At 37.0% G+C, this 11,450-nt stretch overlaps 1 protein-coding gene across 2 annotated transcripts; it reads right to left on the minus strand.

Annotated features, from left to right (window-relative positions):
- Positions 1 to 264: 264 nt before the first annotated feature.
- On the minus strand, positions 265 to 5,773 carry dkk3b (dickkopf WNT signaling pathway inhibitor 3b). 2 transcript variants are annotated; one of them, XM_077516319.1, is made up of 8 exons: positions 5,701 to 5,773; positions 5,259 to 5,424; positions 4,676 to 4,792; positions 4,517 to 4,597; positions 1,103 to 1,195; positions 836 to 980; positions 599 to 749; positions 265 to 463 (listed from the first exon to the last, which is right to left on the minus strand). In XM_077516319.1, the coding sequence occupies exons 1-8, from the start codon at positions 5,769 to 5,771 to the stop codon at positions 439 to 441; spliced, it is 849 nt and encodes a 282-aa protein (XP_077372445.1). In that variant the 5' UTR covers positions 5,772 to 5,773; the 3' UTR covers positions 265 to 438. The 2 variants fall into 2 exon arrangements, with proteins under 2 accessions (XP_077372445.1, XP_077372444.1); XM_077516318.1 differs by lacking the exon at positions 5,701 to 5,773 and having other exon boundaries at positions 5,259 to 5,650.
- Between the last annotated feature and the right edge of the window lie 5,677 nt (positions 5,774 to 11,450).

An 11,450-nucleotide genomic window follows, 5' to 3' on the forward strand; every position in this document is an offset into this window, starting at 1 on the left:
TTCGACGAAAAGAAATCGTTTTTTTTCTATATTTTTCCCCGCAATTGGTTCTTTTTAAAAAAAAAAAAAATTGTAAAAGCCGTTATGGAATCCTTAAACAGATCATCGTGATTCAAGACTACAAGTTTGACACATGTACAATAAATAAATGAATGAATAAATACATAACCGCTCAGTACTGTAATCTCTTATCATGCTTTGAGGCCCCCTAGTGTTCAATTATTTCTTGACAATTTCAGAGGGGAAAAAACAAGATGCAGTATCTTATCTTGGGTGTTTGCATCTTTTATTACAAATAATACATACATAAACAAACAGTGCAACTCCTTCAAATTTGGAAAAACTGGCAGTTGCAGCAGATTTTCTTTTTCTTTGGTCAATCATCAATCACAACTTCACCGCAGCTGCAGGCAATCTCATAAAGTTCTTTTTCCAGTATCACGGCCCACAAACAGATCCACGTCTGAAACAGAAAAAATAAAAATACAGGTAATGGAGCAAAGAACTGAGTTAAGAAGTAACATTCACTTGCTGTGCTTCTGAAAGTCTGGAAGCATAAATTATACATTATATAATCTTATCTAATCTTTGCTCCTACCCTTGAGGTTGGCACTGAAGGTCATTGGCACAGGGGCAGTAGTCGCGAGGACCCTCCTGGTCCCAGGCAAGCATGTCCATCAGTAGGTTGGGATGGTTCAGACAGGCCTCACCCTTTCCCGGTTTCGGGTTGCACACAGGAAATAAAAGCTCTATGGAGAGATGGAGATTTTGAAGAAAGAGAGAGAACCATCAACATACATGCAAGCTCAAGTCAAGAAAAAAAAAAAGAGGTTACCTCGTTGAAAGGCACAGCAGAGGTCCAGTTTGCAGTCGTTCTGATCTTGACAGATCGTTCCCTCGGTTCCCTCAGTGGCATTGACTGTACATTGGCCCCAAACGCACAACTGACTTGAGCAACACTCCTCATTTTTTGTGCAGGGCTAAGAAGGGAAAGATACAGATATACAAACTGCAATGATTTGAGTCATTTGTTTCATTGCTCACGTAAAAACTAGGCTTATTTAACAAAACAAAACAAAATCAACAATTCTGACTTTCCCACCATATCAGTTGGTATGCAAGGGAGGCACTTGGAGCTGTCAATCTCATACAGGCAATACCTCAGCTCACCACAGTCCTCGTCCACCATGCACTCCTGTGGCATGAGATACACATTTCATTTCATCACTCGTGGGGCAAAGAAATGAAACATGAACTTTAAACTGATAGACTGATTGTAGGCAGCTTTGGAGGCCCATAAACTGCAAATCTGTTTCCTCTTATTCTTTACTTTTTCTTACTCCCACCCTTCCTTTTACACATGGTCTGCTGTTCAGTCATTATATGCTCTGCATGTTATGCCCCAGTCGCCATATACAGTTACTGACTGATTTACACTGTTTCAAAATGACTGAATATATATTTAGTCCAAACTCTTCTCTAGTTCTGAATCCTGCTCAGGCTTTTAGAGGGGAAAAGTTACTAACATCTCAAAGAATTAAACATTTATAATGATGAACTTCTAATTATGTACTACTGTCAATTTACAGTAAATAAAGCACACTTGAATCTCTGCCCATATTTTGGCCCAAAACAGCACCTGCAACTGAACTTTACGCTTTATTGTTTTCTTTTCTTTTTCCATGGGTGTGAGCAGTGCAAATATAAGTAAGCATAATTAAAAACAATCTCTCATGTCAAGTACAGTATATAGTAGGGGAGTCTGGACTAGGGCTGCACGATATTGGAAAAACATGCGATATGCGATATACTTGCTGAACATAGCGATATCGATATTATTGCGATATTTAACATGTACCTAAAGAAATGTCATTGTTATTACCTAATGAAATAAAAACATTTTTCATGTGGCAAAATAAGCAACCTTAATGTAATCTTAGTTCATTAATTGTAATTATGTCTTTATAATTTTCAACTATTGAATGGCGATGCACATTTTAGTTAGCATCTGACTGGTCAAATTCATTTAAAACGCATAAAATTCCATATAAAACTTATTGCATGCCTTTGCGATATGCATATTGCAAGGGAGAATATCGCGATATCGATATTTTTTCGATATATTGTGCAGCCCTAGTCTGGACCGAAAGTTCACCAGAGGGCATTGAACTTTCCGCAAAGCCCAAAAGTAGTAGTTCATGTGATGGTTGATTTGAGCAGATTTTATTTTTTAAATAATTTCATATTTGGCCCACCTCATATTTTGAACCAATGGAAAAACATATGCAGCACCTATATAACATGAATGAGAACCAACCTAACTTAAACAAGTCTCATTAAAGCTAAGACCTTTAGCCACCATATAAAACAAAAAGTAGATGATTATCTGGATTAGCCTCTTAATATTGTCTTCATTTTGTTGGCGATTGAGTTTTATGATCATTTGCTTAGTTCGTGCACAGCCAGAACCGTTGTGAAAATAACATGCACTGCAGTCCTGTATATGGGCTATCATATAGACCACATCATATTAAAACAATTATCCCAGGCGCTGTTCATATCCTCACTGTTTTTTTTTTTCTGCAGTATTTGTCATGAGGTCTTCTTGAGGTAATAAAAGCCCACTGGAAACTATAAGTCGGGGCCAGACAAGCCTGTAATTACTTCAATATGGTCCAGACAAATACTGCTGCTCTTAGTCATACGCACAGTAGCACTTATCAGTCTAGTCGAGTCAATATTTCCCCCCAAAAGCACTTACTGATAACTCATTAGAAAGTAGGACAAAATATTGCAGCTTGGCATAATCTTCAATTCTCGCTTTGATTTAATATACATTGTTGTTATTGTTGTGACTATCCCAACCAAATGTAGTGACTGAGATAAGAAGACGGGGCTCTGTCCGACGTTTATTTGACTCTTTCAGTAATATACTTTCTTGTGTACAATTACTGAAAGTAAAACTTGCAGAGTGGGACAATATGGTGGTAAAATCCAACATCAAGTGTTCAATCTAGCGGTCAACAGAAAATAACAGCACCCTGCCTCCTCTCTCCCTGTACCATCAGGCAAACGTTTTTCAAGAAACACAGGTGATATTGATTAAGCAATCGCTCTACCTTTGTGACACGCCCTCACACAGCTCCGCCCACACATACATAAACACACAGACACTCTGACCCCTAATTGCATCTAAGACAACATCTCTCTACAGAACAGCCTCTACAGTTATACATTTAATCAAAAAGTACGCTGGAAAGAATTGACTGTAGAAGTTACAGTAAATAATTGGCAAAAAAGTTGCCAGATAATTATTGTAAATTATCAGTAAATTACTGTCAAAAATCTATTACAGCATATTACGTTAAATGGTTTACTTTTTTTTTTTTTTTATCTGAATTTAAATTACAGTTACAGTATTCCAAGTAACTGTAATTTACAATTGTTTACTGTATATGAATTACAGTTACTTACTGTATTCTAAGTAACTTTATAATTTTTTTACTGTATAATTACAGTAATTGTATTCTAAGTAATTTACATACAGTAAAAAATGTATTTTTTTTTACAGTTATCTGCTATAATAGATTTTTAGATTGCTTTTTAAACTGTTTTGTTGTTAAATTGTAAATTATCGACAGTTTTGTTTAACGGAATATAAATTACAATTTCAGTATTCTAAGTATCTGTAATTTATATAATTTTGCTGCATAGAAATTACACTTACTGTGTTCTAACTGTAATTTCTATGCAGTAAAAAAATGCAAAAAAAAAAAAAACATTAATATGCTATAATAGATTCTTACAGTAAATAACTGAGCTTTTACATTATTAGCAGCAACTTTTTGCCAGTTATTTATTGTAAATTCTACAGTTCGGCGTAGACATTTTACACCAATTGTTTTCCTTGCATCAATCTTTATGACAGCTGCGATGAAAACAAAATACTTAAACTTTAGTTGCTCATTAAAAATGGTTAACACCCCAAGCTCAAAAAGTGCAGCGTTGATTTTTTCACTCTGACATCCTTTCTTACATTCCTGCGTGTGTGAGGAGTGCTTCATAAAATATGCAGCAGCTTGTGAGTTCAATTTCCCCTTGAGGGATTTGAATGCATATAATAAAAAGCAGACAGTCAACACCTGACCTCAACCATGCTGACAAATGATGAAAAATGAAAAACATGACGTGTTAGTTGCATGCTGCACTGTATGTAAAAACAAGACTTCACATTGCAGTCACACTTTGAAAGCAGCCCAAGAAACCCTCCCAGTAGTTACATTTCAGATTTAAATGGTTGTATGTACTATGTAGTACTGTGATATTAACATGAAGTTGCTCGGTTTGCTTTAAAATTTTAGGCAAGCGTCTGTGTCTGAAAAAAAAAACAAAAAAACGGGATTCCTTAAAACTTAGTCAGAGACAATTAGCTGAACTCTCTTACACTACTATCTCACTATGTGCTTTTAACATGTCTATATTTCCAAGATGGAGGACATGAATGCTAAAGACTTACATGATACACACTGTTCCACTCGCCTGAGATCTCCACGCGGATTTGTGGTGATTCTGTCTCTCCTGCCGTGCTGTTAATTTGCTTTAAAAGACAAAAAAGGAAAAGATAAATACTGTTAGCTAATACCTCTTGACTAGTTCTGAAGTATTAAAGAAGTACCTTGTCAGTTCGAATGGTTATCGCTCCAGCTAATATCGTCTTTGTGTCATTGTGGTGATGATGATGATGATGATGATGATGATAATTTTCCAGTGACTTGGCAGTCTCCGTTGTTATCTGAGAGTTAGAATTCACTTGAAAATTGCATATAACAAAAAGACCAGACAAAGTGTAAGTTACAAGAAATATATTCACTGATAGCTGTGCTGTGAGTCACTTGATTGTTTTGGTTTTCTGTTACAAGGTTGTAATTTTAACAGCATGGTTGTATTATTGGGGTTGGTTAGCATTGGTGAAGACATTGCATGCAGTCATAATCTTTTTTTTTCTCCTTTTTTTTTTCCATAATAAGGCAACCCATCGTATTTTTTTGCTTAATAAATGTAATTAAAAATAGAGCAAGCTTAATATTTTTTTTTCTTAATTAATGTAATCAATAATAAGGCAACAAACTTGATTGATAAGTCCTGACGACAGAGTAGCACTGCTGCTGTGGTCAGATTTATTCTTTCAAAATAAATAAATAAAATAAAATAAAATAAAAATCACATCATCGGGCTACAATACAGAATAATGTTATGACCTGGTCGACGGCATCCTCCAGTAGGTTTTGCGTATCTTCCATCAACTCCTCCACTTCACGGAACATGTCGTTCAAGCTGACAAAGCTTCGTTGTTGCTCCTGGCCGCCCGGAATGATCATTGCCCGGCTCGGAACGACTCCGACAGCCGCCCACAACAAACACAGACTGAAAGAAACAGAGAATAACGCATGGCCGGACATTTCTGCGTCTGTTCCTCTTTGTTGAGAGTCCACGGAGCGCTCATAGACGGATGACGCAAAGAGCTCAACTGCACACAGGCACAGCTGGATCGGTTTTATTTGGAAACTCTGAGGAGGACGAACTCGCTTTAATGATGAGGAAACGCTGGATGCAACCCCTTTTTTTCCCCCCATGGCGGAGCGGCGGCACACAGCCACTTATGTTGACTCTAATGTGAACCTTGAAGTATTAAAAACATACTTTTGGTGATGGATCACGTTCAGCTTTTCCAACATTGTGTGTTGCCATACATAATTCTCGGTTACATTCATAATGGATGCACTGTCGTAGAAACTGCCTTACGATGTCCAGCAGATGGCGTGCTCTTTATAAATAACTGTTGCTGATGTCTTGAAAGATGACGCTGCAAAAGGGGCCATAGGAAAATCCATATGAAAAGGCAAGTATGCAAGAGGGGCATTTCAGTTTGAACGTTGGTTGCTGTGTGGAATGACTGGGCGTGATCTCTTCACTACTGCTTCTGGTATTTGGGGGGGGGGGGGGGGGGGGTCATACTTGGCCACATACCAGGGCTTATACACTATACTGTATACGTATGCACTTTCTATATATTCTTTTTTTTTTGTGTGTGTAAGAAATAATACATGTCGAAACATAATGTAGTTTCTCAATTGGTGCCTGCTGTTAATGAAAGAAGAAAATAATGCTCACTGTCACTGTAATAACTTGAATCTAACTAACGTGTATAAAAAATAATAATAAAAAAAATAGTAAAAATAAAAATAAAAAATCAGGCATAGTTCATATTTTTATTTTTATGGTCCAACAGAATTAAAAAAAAAAAAAAAGGACAATTAAGGCTTGGACAAATATGATGGTATTTGACTTAATGTTATCAAACAATTTCTGTGGCTGTCGAACTGGTCTCAGCCGTTTTGTTTTCATGTATTATTATTATTATTATTATTATTATCATCATTATTATTATTATCATCATTATTATTATTATTATTATAACTATGTCAGCAGGTCTTTTTTGCAAAGTTTTTGGGAGCAGTTTTTGCCATTTTGTTATGGTGTTAGGTATGGTATGGGCAGAAAGTAAAAAATAAAAATAAAAATAAAACACCACATACAAGGAGAATTTTCCCAAAGATCACTTCAATATTCTTCTTGTAAGTCATGCAGATTGTTTTAACTTAATTTAAAAAAAAAATGTGTTTGCTTGTTTGTGTGTTTGTCACGGCAATCACTAGTGCAAACACAACCTTAAGTGCAATGTAAGATGTTGCTTCTCTCAATGTGTATAGCCTATATCTCGGCCTGATGTAAGTAGAGTGCTCAAACTGACCTTGTGATGTAAAATGCTTTAAGTTCTACTTTCCCCCCCTAGTGGTGGCAGCTATCAAACAATGGAAAGTTTTGAGGATCAGAGGTGATGAGGAAGTAGAAATATTGCTCCAACTCTTTGTGTCTGAAATATACCAATGACAAACAATTTGTGTAAAAAAAAAAAAAAAAAAAAAAGGAGAGGGTCTCTCACAAAAAGATGCACAAAGCGTGACGTGTGTAGAAGAGGTTGGCCCATCCGAGGATTTCTCGTAAAGAGTTCTCGTAGAGTATGAAATGTTCTTACCAGAGTGAACTTTGTTCTTTTCTTCTTGCCCCTGGAGAAAAACACTGTTTTTGTGGAGTATATACAAGCCATTACTCTCCTCCATGGTGGGGGGAGCATGTTGAACAAGGAGAGAAATGTAATCTATTTAATGACAGTTACTTTTCCATTTTAAATTGGGAACACACGCCCACAAATATTTTCACAATAAGATTCACTGGTCATGTTGGCACACAAAGTGTGCGTTATTTTGCAAGTGAACTTCTGCTGGTCTTCGGAGCAAAAGAAGTTAAATAGGCTATATGTAAAAGAGAACAATTTCATTGGAAAATGTCCATGCGTGATTAAAGCAATGAAATCTATAAGACCTCCATCTAGTACCGCTCCACAGCAATTTGGTCGGGGAAAGGCGGGACATTCTGTACAATAATTCGAACTGATTGGATGATGCGACATTCTACACTTGTTTTAACCAATCACGGCCATGGGTGAAAATTTCGTCTTCGTTCTTGTCGAAAGGGGAGGAGCACGAATATTTTACCAGCTAGAAATACACGAAGCGCCCCTCGCTGTTCAACACTCAACAAGGAAACAGTGAGTAATTCTGCGAGAACATAATTAATTGTAACGTCCATTCGTCCATGTTAGGTTTGTTTGTTCGCTCCGGCGTCGGCGCTGGCTTTCGTCAAAGTTGCATATCCCGCCCCCAAACACAATGTCGCTCTGTGATTGGTCCGAGCCACCAACTGTTCGGGAACGGCGGTTACCTGCGGGAGCGGGACAAGTACAAGATGTATTCTCCGGAGTTTGTGAACTCACAAATACCACGAGAATTCATCTTGCGAGAGCAAGGTTATATAACACCTGTCTGTGATCAAACAAAAGTCACACCCGGTTTGAGAATTTGTCTCTATTGTATCATTTCTAACGTTTTCTACAAAGCAATATTTAAACCATACAATAAACTAATAAAATATTATTTCTCCAGGTGTGACATGTGTGCAAAGTTTCATGTTTTCACGCATATTTACACTATCAAAATAAATATCAGTATCAGGGCCAATAATACAACTTTTAAAGCAACTACAAACGTCTTTTTTAAACTTATTTCAGCACTACTCATTGAAAAAATGCGAAATTCTAGACCCACTGTCCATGCATTTTAGTGTACAGACAATTCTATGCAATTAAAAAAAAAGAAAAAAAAAGTGGTGCTCCTGTCAGAAGGAATCCACATTTACTGCTATAGTAAACATTTCCACTATGTTGCTCTATTGTCATTCAAAGACCATCTTGAAGAACACCAGACTGCATTAGTGCTCCCAAGCTTCTGTGTTGCTGCCTTTCTCCTGCAGCTAGCAGCTGACTTCAAATTTGTGAAAATCCCAAGACCCAAACACCCAAGTTATCTTTGTTGGTATGGTCTCCATTGAGACCAGAAATGCAGCGCACTGGACCACTTGACCATCCCAACACAGTATTAATGTTGACACTTTCAGCAGTGACATAACGTTCTGTGGTCCATTTCACAAAGCAGGTTTAGTGAGAAACCCGAGTCTGTTAACCCTGAAATGTGGGAAACTCTGCGTTTTCTGTTTTAGAAAGGCAGGTAACTGAAACCAGAGAAAAAGAAGTGACTCTAGCCCGTTTCATAAAAAGAGGTAACTTAAGCTCTCAGTCAGTTACCATAGTAACAGTCTATGAACCTAAACTGGTCGGTACCAGCTTTATCACAATGAACCTTCCTCGCTGTCTCCGCCTTCTTTCAGCCACACACGACATTTGAGTTCCTCATTCATTCAGTCAGCTTGCGAATTTTGGCATAACATAGTTCTGCTGTCACGGTGACTCGTTGAATCGGGGCTCCATTGATGCAATCTTTTTAGAGTGGTGGTTTACTTAACTTAACTACTCTGCGTTGATCAAACTCAAATCAGCTGTCCTGGAACCAAAAATGCAGTTTCCTATCTCAGGGTAGGTCAACACAGTTCAGGGTTAGTCTCAGAGTTTGTTGAACCTGCTTTGTGAAGTGGTGTTTATTGTCTGTGACTAATAATCTTGCCAGACTATTCTAGAATCTGCCGTGTCAATGTTGTCAAGCCGCAATATAACCCAGTTGGATAGCTAACCAACTACTGTTCTAGACTGAATACATGTAAATATAATACATTAACACAACAGTCAGTAGTTGTAGCTGCAATAATAACAACCTAGTGGCAGAATTAGATGAATGCTAAGAGTTACAAAAGCCAAACAAATGAGCATCATTTCTTTACATGAATTGGTACACTTAAAAGTGTCCATAAAGAACGTACCTACACATTTTATTTTATAATGTTCCGCGCATGTGCGTGGACCAAAGTGGTCTTTCAGTGAAAAGCTGACCATTATGAGAAAAGTGAGTCTTGTATGCAGCAGAAAATCAACACTTACAACTTATACATACTCACAGACAATGTATTTTTATTTAAAATTATTTTACATGTTGAAGGTCGTTTGTTTTATCACAGCCACAGAATAGTAGCAGCAATAATAATATAATGATGATAATAACAATAATAGTAATAACCCAGTCGAAGCAGATCAATGCTGAGAAGGACTAAAACAGAAAATAAGATGGGCACTCTTTCCTGCTGCCTCCTCCAAAACACAAGGAAGGAATAACGCAAAATACAAATTCTTGATTTTCAGTCAGATTTTCCCCAATCTGATCATGTCCTTACATTGCATGACTCAAACACAACGTCAAACCATAGAAACATGTTTTTGGGAGTATTTCTTACGATCAAACTTGAGGTGAACACTTAACAAAACGAAAGGCAGCCCCAAATTTACAAACATGACAAAAAAGTAGTTGCATCTATTCAGCCACCAAGAATGTGCTGTTTGATGTCTTTTTGACAAAGAGGTTGTTTAATGCAAGGCTGCAATACAAAGAGCTTGGCTTAATTCAAATAACCAGCACCTATAAAATCCGCTGATTATCATTAAAATGTTCTTTTTAAATGCACAAAAAAACCCACAATAAATAAAATTAACATACAGTAGCAGGGACCACCATGAATTTGGCTGTAGTTTATTCATTTATCACGCAACCAGTAGAAGTAACCACAGCAGCATGTTTTCAACCATGAAAGTGGTTATCCAATTCTATGAAATTAAAGAGAAAAAAAAGAAAAAGAAAAAAAAAGTGGTGCTCCTGAAATGGTCAGGCAACAAGGTTACAGTACGCTTTTGGAGAATTGAAAAACATTTTAAATTTTATTTAAGTGGTCTTTGTGTTAGGTAAATTCTTAACTAGGGACTTTTAGACACCAACAACACTATTATGTTTTCTAAATAATAATGATAATAATAATTACAGTGCATGACAAGATCTGTCACGGCTTATGAGAGGATGATAAGAAAAAACCCCAAAAGTGATTGTTCTAGTTCAGCACTTAACCTCATATAGTGATCAAACCCTTTATCACAATTTCAAACCTTATATAAAAACAACCAAAAAGTGAACATATTAAACGATGTAGCGACACGTACTGTACATGCAAAACAACCCTGAAAACAAAACCAACAAAACATCAGATTTCTGTCATCAAATCAGCAAAGCTGGCAACTTCAAAATGTGATGCAAAGAAAACAATGAATTTGATTACAGTGCACTTTGTGTGAAACAACAAAACAACCACACAGATTGCGAAATGAAGGCAACGGCGGCCCCACCGATAAAGGAAGGCCAAGACTATACGATGCATAAAGGAAAAATGACAAGGGTTTAAAAATGATTCCAATACAATAAAAGAAACAAAAGACTATATACAATTATATGTACATTATACAGGATATGAACGTTAGCGAGGATGAGGATGGCCCAAAATCTACTGATCAAACAAAAAACTGCATTTCACCTTAATAAATAGTAAAAGTAAGTAATTTGCAGTTGGACGGCATCCTACTCTCTGCTGTAACTTTTTGCTTTGTATCAACAACTTGGAGCATTCTGCAAGTGGCACGTACAGAGGGAATGTGGAGGGACAATTATGGCCAAAAGTTGTCAAATCATTGTCCTTTATTATCCCACCTCTTTAATATATACATGAATTAATTGTGTCCCAACAGCTTGTTTGCAAATCACCTTAAGAATACCGTCAAATCGGTTTGGCAAGTGTCCTTTCTCCACGTCCAACAGTCTACAACAGGGCCCAAAAGACAGAGCATAGAAAACTCTTAGCTGGTGATGAGTCTCATCTACAGGTGTATGTTAACATATCTATGTGACCGCTATGGCGTAGTCCAGAGAGAACCATGTATGGGTACGCTCTAGGTTGGCTTTGTGTATTATGTGTCAAAAACAAGCAGCCTAACAACTAAAAAAAAA

The sequence above is a fragment of the Festucalex cinctus genome, chromosome 3, assembly GCF_051991245.1.
Source record: "Festucalex cinctus isolate MCC-2025b chromosome 3, RoL_Fcin_1.0, whole genome shotgun sequence".
Classification (NCBI taxonomy): Eukaryota; Metazoa; Chordata; class Actinopteri; order Syngnathiformes; family Syngnathidae; genus Festucalex; species Festucalex cinctus.

What these genes read in the sequence shown, in the direction of transcription:
- dkk3b (XM_077516318.1), bottom strand. Translation starts at nt 5,633, where the DNA reads ATGGGGGGAAAAAAAGGGGTTGCATCCAGCGTTTCCTCATCATTAAAG. An exon ending in TGGAGGATGCCGTCGACCAG is followed by an intron (nt 4,793 to 5,258) that starts GTCATAACATTA and finishes TCTAACTCTCAG; the next exon opens with ATAACAACGGAGACTGCCAA. An exon ending in AGTGGAACAGTGTGTATCAT is followed by an intron (nt 1,196 to 4,516) that starts GTAAGTCTTTAG and finishes CTCATGCCACAG; the next exon opens with GAGTGCATGGTGGACGAGGA.